At 43.7% G+C, this 12627-nt stretch overlaps 1 protein-coding gene across 3 annotated transcripts in view; it reads left to right on the forward strand.

Annotated features, from left to right (window-relative positions):
- Nucleotides 1–12627, forward strand: part of LOC145403039 (serine/threonine-protein phosphatase 4 regulatory subunit 1-like) — a 275696-nt gene that overhangs the window by 244128 nt on the left and 18941 nt on the right. For all 3 annotated transcript variants that reach the window (XR_013897924.1, XM_080274880.1, XM_080274879.1), the window contains exons 8-10: nt 7421–8366; nt 9036–9164; nt 11684–12139. Coding sequence is in view for 2 of the 3 variants with exons in the window: in XM_080274880.1 (XP_080131006.1) it covers nt 7421–8366; nt 9036–9164; nt 11684–12139 (1531 nt within the window). In the remaining variant the exon portion in view is untranslated. The remainder of the gene's footprint in view (nt 1–7420; nt 8367–9035; nt 9165–11683; nt 12140–12627) is intronic.

The raw sequence follows: 12627 nt of genomic DNA on the forward strand, positions 1-12627 counted from the left end.
AAGGAAGAGGAGGAAAAGAAAATGGGAGAGGAAAGGTAAAGAAGAGGGGAGAAAAAATAAGAGATGAAAAGGGAAGGAGAAATTGGTCAAGGAAAGGGAAAGATGAACAGAAGAGTGAAAAGGGGGAAAGGAAAAGTAGAATAGAGGAGAGTGGAGAAGAGATAAGAAGAGGAAAGGGATTGTAGCTAAGAGGAGAAGGAAACAGGAAGGAAAGAAGAAGCGAGGAGAGGTAGAGTAAGGGTGGTGGGAACGTGAGGAGATATGGAAGAGGAGGAGGGAGGAGGGAACTGAAGAGGAAAGGAAGAGCAGAATAAACATAAACGAAAGAAGAAGGGAGGAGATATATGCAGAGGAAAGTGATCTGGAGGTAGAGTGATAAGGGGGGAGTTCATGGTGGCAAGGAGAGCAGGGGAAGAAGAGAGGAAAGGAAAAGGAGATGATAGAAGAGGGAGGAGAGATAAGTTGAAGAAGGGGGGTTGGATGTAAATAGGGAAGGAGGGAAAGGGAAGACTGGGGGGGAGGGAGTGAATGGAGAGGAGGAGGAGGAGGAGGGGAGGAATGGGATAGTGACCATGGTATATAGAAGAAGGGGAAGGGGGGAGGGAGGGGAGGTGACCACAGTAAGGAAGTCCAGCTGTTTTCCCTCTTGCAGCTGTCTAAGGGGGGGGGCAGCTGCTGGAGAGAGAGAGAGAGAGGGAGGGAGGGGGGGGGAAGGTAAAGGAAAGCAAGAGGAGAGATAAGGAAGAAAAGAGAAAGAAGAGAAATAAAAAAGAAGAGGAAAGAGACAAAAATATGAAAAAAATCAAGTTAGGGGAAATGAGATACAGGTAAAGGGAGAAGTAGATGCATAGTTACATAGTTACACAGATCTTATGGTGATCTGGCCTCAGTGTTAAAACTTGAACTTAGTCACAGGAGGAGGAGAAAATATAGTACTGTACAGCAGAAGGTTCCCTGGGTTGCACAGAATATATGAAAAACACATGAGAGAGAGAGAGGGGGGGGGGAGAGGAAGGCAGGAAGGGAAGGGAAGGCAGCTGTTATGGGGAGGAAGGGTGTATAGGGAAGGGAGGGTGGGGGGAGGTTATGGGTGAATAAGTTTGTGACCATGTATAGAGAGAGACTGAGGGAGGAGGGGGGGAGATAGGAAGAAAAAAAGAAGGAAAACGGAAGAGAGAGAATAGGAAGAGCTGAGATAAGGAAATAGATAGCTGATGTGAGTGGAATAGCCTTCTGCTGGAGTACATCAATAAAAGATGTGTAGCCTTCGCAAACGCTGTTGTCGAGTCACTGATGCTTCGTGTGCCAGCTCGCAAGTTCCCCTCTAATCCCGATGACCTGTCCTAGTTCAGTTAAAGGCAATGTTTTCCTGCAGACCATAAGTACGAGTGCTGGCTTAGTTATGAGAAATTAAACCAGACAGAAAAAAGATAAAAATCCACAGCATGTGTTGGAAGATGATCGTCAACGATAAATGGCCCTGGCGAAAGTGGCAGAATGATAACTGCCATCAAGTCTGGCCTGTGAGGAGGAAGCAGAATGGGGTGCAGTCTTGTGAAAGACAAACAGGGTTGCCAGGCATGAAGATATTCCACCATTAAACAAGCTGATGAGACGGGAGCTATTAGCAGTTTTCAAAAAAAGGAACTGCTGGGTAGGATGTTCAGAAGTAAGACTGCTGTCCCAGACCTCAGCAGGTCACCCATTCACCTCCCACAGTTGTGCCAAGAACAACTAACATGCATGTGCGTCGGATAAGATGTTGGGTGTCCTCTGCAAAATTAACACCATAAAGGCAACAGAGCCATATGATGTGAGTCCTCATATCATACATAAATGGGTTGAATTCACAGATCCCATGATATCCCTCTTCAAGACCTATGGAGAACACTTGGCTGTCCCATTTAGAAAGAAACGAGTAGTCACAGATCACAGGTAACTCTCCAAGTCCAATCACGGTAACTACCAGCCCATCTCTTTACTTTTTCTCCTCATCAGGGTTGTTGTCAAGTAATTGCTCATGAAATCATTCAGCTTTTTGATCAGCAAACACATTGTCAAGCCGACAGAGTGGCTGCAGATCCTTTCGGTCAGTCATTGACCACCTCCTCCACTGCTGCTTCTTCCATATCAAGAACTGGCAGGATGTCCTAGATAACAGCCATGATAGCTTGGTGATTATCCTTGACATTACAAGAGCCTTTGTGAGGGCATGGCATAAAGGATTTTTGTTGAAAACTCCCCTGTCGGGTATTGAGGGTGATCCTCTGGAACTCATCTTAAAGGTTTCAGGTCAGTCTCAACAAAGTCTGGTCAGATCAAATGTGCTTCAGGAATCAGTTCTTGAATAAATTCTTTGGAACATGTTCATTGACAGCCTACTATAGTAACACCCTGAATTATCTGCCTCTGCTGATGTTTGCATTCTCACAATCTCATACAACCAAGAGGACGCTGTGCTAGTGGCTGAGAGACTTCAATAACTTTCTGCAAATCATCGAAGAGTGGAGAACCAACTGGCACATAAGTTTTGCTCCATACAGTGAGACACAGGTGGTGGTAATATCTCGTTCTCATACCGCAGCTCCCACCATGAAGAACAAGTTAGAAAAAGTGACAAGGCCTTCCCTCTGCAAAACTATGTAAGTCCTGGATGTTGATTTTGACAGAGATGCAGTATGACAAGCACATGTGCAAGATCTGTCAGAAAGCCTCACATGGAGCGCCAGCCCTCCATGCTTAGCTAACTACTGCAACTGGAAAAGGCTTATGACTCGATGCAAGGGGAAAACATTACCCTCATCTTGAGGGTGTTTAGTGCCTCCAGACATCTTAACAAACTGAACAAAATAGAGAGAAGAGCCTCCAAATGATTCAGGGCATCCCCCTTCCTCCACAACTGCACAAGACACAGGTTCAACAAATGTCTCCTTTGGTTAGCCATCACAGTTAGAGCAGCAAGATTGTATAACATGTTCCAACCAACACAGATGTCTCTCAGATGGCCACTCAGAATGTGAAGGTGGCAGCACACTGATGGAGTGCGATGCAACGCCAATCCTCCCCTCATTTAAATTGGTTCTTAGTAGATTTAGTTGTATGCCATCAGTTTCAGGATAAGTTATTTCAAACAAAATGTTTTCTTGTATGAGAAAGAATGAATGGAGAGAAAATAGAGGAGGAAATTATTGGGAAGAGAAAGAGTTTGGTGGGAAAAAGTAAGGATAGAGAGAGAAAAGGAATGTACTGAGAAAATAGAGAGATGAAAGAAGTGGTAGGAAATGAACATAAGGAAGAGGAATGGACTGAAAAGATAATCAGGTTGGGGAGGAAAAAGAGAAGGCTGAAAAGAGGGAAGAAAAGGAAAAAGAGTAAAGGAAGAGGCAGGAAGAAAGTAGAGAGGAGGAAGAAGGATGATGTGTAGAAGGATGGATGGCAGGAGGGGAATCTGGGCAAAGGGGGGGGAGGGGCAGGAGGGGAGGGGTTGGTGGGCACGTGACTACCCTTGTCTTGCTGCCTTAGGTATGGAGAGAGAGAGAGAGAGAGTTACCAGTAGTAGCAGCAGTAGTAGTATATTTAGTTATTATTAGGATTAGGACTAGGATTATTTTATATATTGTACTTTGTTGACTTATTGAGCTCTACAGATATATTTTGAAGGTAAGGGGCTGAATACAGCCATCAGTAACCTCTTACTACCTGAGGCAGACTCTTGGAATCAATTGCTTTATTACTGGAGGTCAGGAAAATCTGTTAATAAAATAATCTGGTTGTGGTTTGCATAAAATAATAATGTCATGGGAGTAAAGGAGTTAATGCGAAATCTTTCATATGCACACGTGAAGTGTTAAGTCAGAAGGAAAGAACATTGTCTTTAGAAAAAATTAGGACTTGGTATTGAGAGAGAGAGAGGGGGGCGGGGAAAGAAGAGGGAGAGAGAGAGGGAGGAAAGATTAGAATGGAGAGACAGAGGAAAGAAGAGAAGAGAAAGAGAGGGAGGAAAGAAGAGAAGGGGGAGGAAGGAAGAGAAGGGAGATAGAGAGAGGAAAGAAGAGGAGGGAGAAAGGAAAGCAGAGAAGGGAGAGGGAAAGAAGGAAGAAAAGGGAGAGAGAGAGGAAAGCAGAGAAGGAAGAGAGAGGGAGGAAAGAAGAGAAGGGAGAAAGAGGGAGGAAAAAAGAGAAAGGAGAGAGAAGGAGGAAAGAAGAGAAGGGAGAGAAAGGGAGGAAACAAGAGAAGGGAGAGAAAGGGAGGAAAGAAGAGAAGGGAGAGAGGGGGAGGAAATAAGAGAAGGGAAGGCAGAAGAGAAAACAAGGAAGAGATAGGGAGGAGAGAAGAGAAAGGGAGAAAGGAATGAAAGAGAAAGGAGGGAGAGAGGGAGGTGTGTTTAGGTGGGTAAGAACAAGCATCATCCTTCACAACAGCTGCCACACACTCCCTCCCTCTCTCCCCTCCTCCTCTCCTGTCCTTCCATTCCCTCCTTCCTACCTTCCATCCCTCTGTCTTACCTTCCTTCCCTTCCTTCTACCATTCTTCCCTTCCTCCTACCATCCTTCCCTTCTTCCTACCTTCCTTTCTCCCTTCATTCTCTCCATCCTACTTCCCTTCCTTCCTTCCTACCTCCCTTCCCTCCTTCCTACCTCCCTTCTCTCCCTCCTACCTCCCTTCTCTCCTGCCTCCCTTCCCTCCCTCCTACTTTCCTTCCCTCCTTTCTACCTTCCTTCCCTCCTTTCTACATTTCTTCCCTCCTTTCTACCTTCCCACCTTTCTTCCTTCCATCCCACCTTTCTACCTTCCTTCCCACCTTTCTACCTTCCTTCCCACCTTTCTACCTTCCTTCCCACCTTTCTACCTTCCTTCCCACCTTTCTACCTTCCTCCTTCCTTCCTTCATTCCCTGCTTTCTGCCTTCCTTCCCACCTTACTTTCCCTCCTACTTCCTTTCCATTCACCTTTTCTTCCTCTTCCCTCCCATTTCTTTTTCTACTATCCTTTTCTTTTCCATTTTCCTTCCCTCCCTCCATCCTTTTTTTTCTCGTTTTGTCCCTTCCTTCCCTTCTCTTTCTCGCTCCCCTCCTCTTTCTCCCTCCCCTCCCTCCATTTTTCCCTTCCCTCCCCCCTTTTTTCCCTTTCCCCCCTTCCATCGTTCATTCTCCTTTTCGGTCCTGTGATCCATAGTCTGTATGCCCTCTCTCCCTTTCCTTTTTCCTCCCTCCCTCTTACCCTCCCTCCTCCCTTCTCTCTCTCTTTTCTTCAGTTCTTCTTTCATTCTGGCAACCCTTCCATCTTTCCCTCAGTCTTTCTCTCCCCTCTTCCCTTTCTCCCTCCTTCATCAGTATACCGTACTCTTTCCTTCTCTCCTTCTCTTTTTTCTTTCCCTCAGTCCTCCTTCCTTTTTCCTCATCTTCCCATTCATTTCTTCATTTTTTTTTAACCTTCTTCATTTTTCCATCTCTTTCCTTTCCCTCTACTTTCTCCCTTCATTCTAACCGTTTTCATAGGTATCAACTCTCCTTGTCATTTTCGCCTCTTCTTTCCATCCTTTCTTCATTCCACCCTCCTGTATGTCTTTCTTCCCTCACTGTGCTACTTCGTGCATCATTTTCTCTCCTTTATTCCATATATAATCATCTCTCCTTCCCGTACACTTTACATCCCTCCTTCCATCCCTCCTTTCCATTCTAGAATTATCACCTCCCCTTCCTTTCTTTTTAATCTTCCTCCTCTCCCAATTTCTCCCTTTCTTCTTCAGTCCTTCTTTCTGTTCCTCTCCCTATTATCCTTCATTCCTTAACTTGTCCCCTTCCACCTCCCTTCCACCTGCACCACCTCCTCCTTTTCTCTCCTCCCCTCTTTTCTTCATTCTCTTTCCATTCTTTGCTTCCTCCCTTCCTCTCTCCCTTCAGTATGCTACTTTGACCCTCCTCTCTAGATTCTCTTCTCTCTCCTCTCGTATCCCATACTTTACTCCCTCCGACCCACAGTCTACATCATCCTTGTCCCCCCAGTCTGCTTTTCATTTGTTTTTTCCTCTCATTTTCATCTGCACCACACTGCCCCAGCTTCTCATTTTCATTGTGTTCCTCACCCTCCCCACCATTCCTCGTCCTTACTTATTTACCTCTCCCTTCCCCCTATGTACTCTTATTTCCTCCCCCTCCCCCCAGTCTCCTCGTATTTCCTCCCCTCCCCCCCCCATCCATACATGTGCACAGTAGTCATGAATACATCCAAACAATACTCTCATTTACATACTGTACATGTCCCCCCTCTCTCTCTCTCTCATTTTGTTTTTAGTGCCATATGTATACAGACTGGAGCATATTTCTATAATGTTGTTGACAAGTGTGCTTTTTTGTTTGGATGGTTTAAGTTAGGTTTAGGTCTAGATTTGTTTAGGTTAGCTTAGGGTAGGGTACATTTAGGTTTGGGTCTGGGTTTACATTTAGGTAAAGGAAGAATTAGGTTTATGTGAAGCTAAATTAGGTTGAGGTGTTAGGTTTTGATTAGATGAGAGGCAAATGAAGCTTCTAAAAGTGAGGTTGAGGATTGCATTGATTGAGACAGTTTTGACTCTTTGAACACTTTTGATTGCAGAGGACCATTGACTGAAACTCTTACAAGGATGAATTTTATTTCCCAATTGTGTTTGGGACTGATAGAAAGTGCACCTTAAATTGTTGGAGACAGTTATTGTATGGGACCTGTAGAAGGTGCACGTTAAATTGGTGGAGACAGTTATTGTATAGCTAATTACCCATAGCTCAAGTGCCAGTAAGATAGTAATAAGGCTTTAAAATATTAAGGCTTTGCATCCTATCCATAGCACTTTTAAATGGCGAGCTCACCATTCAAGATCGAGAGATGGGAATTTTAGGGTGTGTGTGGACAGATGATAATAGAACTGCTTAATTTTGAATATGAATCATGGTAGCAGTCTGCAAGTGACACATTATTACTGTACACTTATTTATTGACAGATGTCTTTTCTTTTTCTTTTTTTTATTCTCAATATAGTGCTGCTCTTGGGTGACTGCCCTTTCCTCTCTTTCTTCCTCCCTCATCATTTCTTTCTTTCCTTCATTCTTTCCACTACTCTACACTGAGTGACAAGCCAATTGGTTTCCTGTACACTAGGAAACCATTTACTATGCTGGATGATAACCACATAACCAAATTATGGCACCTGGTGGTTTAGTGGGTAATTAAGGCTCTCCAGTTGGATTGAGCCTGGGCAGGTTTGCAAGGGGTGTTTAAGGTTTATTGCTCAAATAATGCCACTCAGGGATGAGTGAGGTTGGTCACTCTCATCTTAAATGTCAGGACCAACTTGCCTTGTCCCGGACTTCTATGCTCCTCATGTGGCAACATAGGATTGGGTGATGAATGAATTAAAAAAAATAATACTTATTCTTTACTCACAGCTTGAATGCAGACACAGTGGTGGTGTCAGACAGAGGAGGGGGAGGAGGAGAAGAGGGAGGAGGAAGGGAGGAAGATAAAACTACATCGAAAGACAAAATCAAACAAGAGCCATTTGGTCATGAAACGGAGGCAAAAGAAGAAATCAAAGAAGAGCTTATCAGTCATGAAACAAAAGCAAAAGATGAGATCAAACAAGAGTCCATGTTACTGGAGTGCATAAGCAGGACAATAAGTGACTGCAATGTCGAAATAAGCAGCATAAAAAAAGAAATGGGGGATGTTTTTGTTGAGCCCATGGAGGTGGATGAGGTGGAGGTTGAAGGTGCCAGCAGTGAACCTTGCTTATCAGTTAGTGCTGAAGAGAGAAGAGCAATGGCTTACCGGATATCCAACCCCTCCGACCCTAATACCCAGCCAGGCCAAGGGATTGACACCCCTAGCTCTGCCAGCCGGGATTCCGTAGATTCCTCAGGTACCCACTCTCAAGGTGGCCTCCATGCCAGCTCAAGCTCACAGTCCCCAGCAGTACCTCCTAATTCACTCCCTGGGGCACTCGAGACCACTGGTGGCCATCAAAACCATCAACCTCAGGGTAATCTGTTGACAATCTCAGGTACAGAGGGTCACCTGCATGTACACCTAGACAATAACCCAGCCTCTAGTGCTTTAGACGGGAACCCAGCCTACAATACCTTTAACTATTGGCGCACCCCCATCATGCCTGTGGAACTGCCGATACCCAAGATAGAGGTGGATATAGACATAGCTGGTCAGACTACTAATGTGTCTGTCAAAGCGAAAGTACAAGAACGAGAAGAGACATACCAAAGTCAAGTGAACCTGACCGTGGCCACTGACGTCCCTGCCTCGCCCAGCATCACTCTAGGATCACCGGTACCTCCCAGAAATAAGACCGAACCTGTCTCGTCTCGCAACACTATTGAGGTAAATGTTCAGATTTTGCAGTGCTGTTAGTTCCATCAGTTTATTAACATGTTATTTATTTTATTCTTGCCACCACCAAACTAGTCTACTAGTTAAGAACTAAGAACCTTTATTAGTGAAGCTCATGATGAATGCCGTATCCTTATGTAATGGATGTATGAATCACGATAAATTATTCAAGTTTTACAGTAAACTGTCCTTTCATAGACCTGGATGGGATATAATTTTCCATTATCAAGTTTTAAAATGTGTACTTGCCATTTGAATCACTCAGCATTACAACTAATTTACTTCTTCTACCAAGGCAGGTGGGGAATAGCAGTAGTATTCATTTTTATTGTAATCCTTATGTAGAACTTCATAGCACACCTAGTACAGTTTTTCTTCTGTAGTTTTTAGAATAATTTTTAGTAATTTGTACCATTCATCACTACAGCTAATGGCCATACTGTGGGTGGCATAGGAGACTTTGGAGCACCTCCTCCTGCGCAGTTTATATAGTACACCTAACATTCTCATGCTTTTTATATTATTATGATACTGACATGATTTAAATTGGTTACTTGTAAGAGAATACCAAGGTGTAAAATGCAGAATAAACTGCCAAGGAAGTTATGTTACCTAATCTCCAAAGCCACGTGGAGTAGCCCTGATTTGTTTGTCATGCAGGAGGACTTGGAGGCATTAGCGGCATCACTACAGTGTGTGTCAACAGAGGAGGAGGAAAAGGAGGAGAAGAGGGAGGAAGCAAGCCGGACCACCATTGAAGGAGGAGGACAAGCAAAGAGTGACAAGGATGTAAGTTGAGAAAGACTTTAATAACTCCATGACACCCTTTAAGTGCTTCTTTACTTAATCAGACTTGCATTGGTTGTTTGACTTGACTTAGGGTTGGCTGATGAAGGGGTAAATGAAATCCACATCCAACCCTTCCTGTTCAAAAAGTCTCCTGTAAACTGAGTTATATTTGGACATAGCAAAAATTGAATTAAAAGTACTCCTGCAAGTAAAAGGAATAAGCCAGTGAATAATTTTGTTTTCATTTATTTTGTGAAACTGAGCTTGTGTGTGTGTGTGTGTGTGTGTGTGTGTGTGTGTGTGTGTGTATGCGTGTGTGTGCGTGCGTGCGTGCGTGCGTGCGTGCGTGCGTGCATGCATGTGTGCTTGCATGCGATCACAAAGTTTGGTGAATGTTAGAATAACAGTATTTTACTGATCATTATGTACATACATTAGACATCCCCTTCTGCACATACACATTTGTTCCACCATTCCTGCCACTGCCTGAAACATTGCTGGAAGCCTTCCTTCTTGATCTTCTTCAGAAGGCTTTTAGTCTCGGATTGGATGTCTTCAGTCATGTCGTGATGACTCCCTTTCATCGTGTGCATCAGTTTCGGGAACAACCAGAAGTCAAAAGGTGTCAAGTCAGGTGAATAAGGTGGATGTGGCACAAGCGGAATGTTTTTCCTCGCCAGAAATGTCTACATACTGCACGTTGCTCAAACTGCGACATTTCCTCAAATGCATCAGATGCGGACATGACCTTACTCGGAGTCTTGCTACAGTACACTGGCCTGTGCTGTTGTGGTGTCAGGTGGCTGGTGGCAACTGTAGGAAGGTGGATGATGCACAGCATATATATATATATATATATATATATATATATATATATATATATATATATATATACAGTAGTAATCCCTATACTATCCGGATGCCCACTTTCTGGACACCCCACTTATGGGACATTGTGGACCTGGACCTTCAGAACCTAAAAATGGCAAAAAAAAAAAAAAGAAAAAAATGCCCCCAAAATACGAGTTTTGTTTTTTCTTCCTGTAATTTGAAATTGCCGTATGGTACCGAACAGCTGTTTACACCATGGCCCCTTCACCCCTCTTCCTCTCCCCTCCCCCCTCCCCTGTCAGGGTTGCCATTTGGTATTTTTCATTACCAAATGGATTTTTCACATGTATGAGGATACACAGGATGGAGATGGTGGATTGTCTGCCTCTCTGATTAATCTGCTAGCCAACATAGCTTGAAAATAATCAACATGCTGTTAATTATAAGGAGAGTGATTACATGTATTTCCACTTGTATATATAATTAGTGAAGAATAAATGCTTCCTTTAAGAATTTGGTAATGAATATTGAGGAGTTTGGTAATGTGGCCGAGTTCAGATCTGGCAACCCTGTTCCCAGTTACTGCCTAACCTTCGTTCAGGGAAGAGGTCCATCATAATCGATGCCGCACGTGCTCATTTTTTGTGAATAAACAGTGAATAAACCGCAGTACCTTGCCACTAGACCACATGGGAATTTACAGTGTTGAGCAGTATTATGATATTAGAATTTAGAGTGGAAAGGATTAACTGTGGAGTGAGTGTGGAGTGCAGAGTGGTGGTTGAAACTGGCAGTTCAAACTGGTGTGGTTCAGTTAAGAAGAATGTGCAGTGTTAAACAATTATAACTCTCAGTGCAAAGAATTAAGTTTAGCACAACACTGGCTTACTGTATGTGCTTGAGGAGCATTTTGACAACTACCAGAGCCTTAGAGAGTTAGAGGAGGTGGCCACAGATGTGCTGTAAGTACAGTACAGTACCCTGTATGCTGCTAGGCCTAAGTATTTTCCACACTCACTTCTAATTCTTCATTCTCTGGTTCCTTTTCATTTATTTAATGCTTTATGTCCATTATTGGTGTGAATAGGGTCTTAAATAGGTTTAAATAAGTGCTGTGCATGCCTGGTAAGGAGTTATGTAGGTGGCTTTCAAAGTTAGGCTGGGTTAGGGTCCATAAGTACCAGTCCAGCAGTCAGAGGCCCACTGTCTGGACGAGACCACTTTCCAGACATGCCTTATATATATATATATTCACCAGCCAACAGCAACAGCAGCTGCTTTTGAAGTAAAAAAACAAATTGCAAATTTCATGCTCCAGAGGACATGTAAGAACTGTTCCTCCAGATATCCAGACCCAGGTTGTTGTCAGTGCTGTTGTTGGTGCTGCTGCTGTTTTGATTGCCCAAGGCACAGCTGTAGAAATTGAAACCAGAATCAGGATTATTGTTGCTGACCCCATACTGGAAATGAAGCTGGTGAACTGCAGGCTGAAATTGTTTTCCTGTAGTCCACCTTTCAGAGGATAGGGAAGGTAGTGAGGGATGTTTTGATTCCTGAACAGTAGAGTTACTTGATTGTATCACTGCCACCCTGTGAAGGTGTCCATCCCAAGCATCAGAATTAGAGTGAAATGCTGTATGTGCATCAAAATTATTTTGTGAAATAATCCCTTTATTGTTCCTCCCCAGCAATGTGACGATGATGGAGTGAGAGGTCCAGGGCAGCAACAGCAACAACAGCCAGTAGCCACATATGCCCAGGTTTGTGCGGCATCAGTGAGTTCCGTCCAGCAGCGCAGCGAAGCCCAGCCCTCCATCCTGGCCTCACACCTCACCCAAGCCACCGTCACCATGACTGGGGGTGCCGTAACAGAGATCAAGAAGCGGGCTATGGACGTCATCTCTCCTAGTGACTGTGTGGTCAACTCAAATAATAATAACAACAATAACAATAATAACAATAACGCAAGGGCAGGATTGCCGCGCCTGCCATCACTCCTGTCTCAGAGGCTGGTGGACCCCTTTACGGTGATGCTGCCAGGGGGACCAAGTATGGCAAGTGAACAAGGGTCCTCAGGGGCATCAGAACACTCAGGGGTCAGCTCCACAGAGTTCCTCAACCTCAATCAAGATATCGTGCCTCGGGTCAGTAGAACCTTAGTACAAACTTTTTTTTTTTTTTTTTTTTTTTTTTTTTTTTTTTTTTAAATACCTCTTAGCTATATGCTTAAAACTTATATTCTGAAAAGGAAGGCAAGTCCCTACGTATAATTTGTACCGGCATGACATACCTTGTACAGCAGTCCCCCGTCAGTGACGGCACTGTGGTGTGCGAAGGTACTGTAGGTGTACTCATGTAGCATCAAATCTTAATAGTTTCTTAATTTTTCTCAGTTATATACAGCAGGCAGTCTTAAGTAAAAACAGTTCATATTAATTTTTGAAACATGCTGAAATTTGGGATAACTTTAAATACTGAGCAGTACAATGCTGCATACATTAATTCCATAGTTTTATATATATATATATATATATGTATGTATGTATGTATATGGTCTGCTTGTGATTGTTTCTGTTGATCAACCTCAATCTGTCTTACCAAGCAGACCAATCAACCACAGACAAGCAGCTGC

The sequence above is a fragment of the Coenobita brevimanus genome, chromosome 60 (assembly GCF_032717465.1).
Source record: "Coenobita brevimanus isolate Jiangsu-jjx chromosome 60, ASM3271746v2, whole genome shotgun sequence".
NCBI classification, from domain to species: domain Eukaryota; kingdom Metazoa; phylum Arthropoda; class Malacostraca; order Decapoda; family Coenobitidae; genus Coenobita; species Coenobita brevimanus.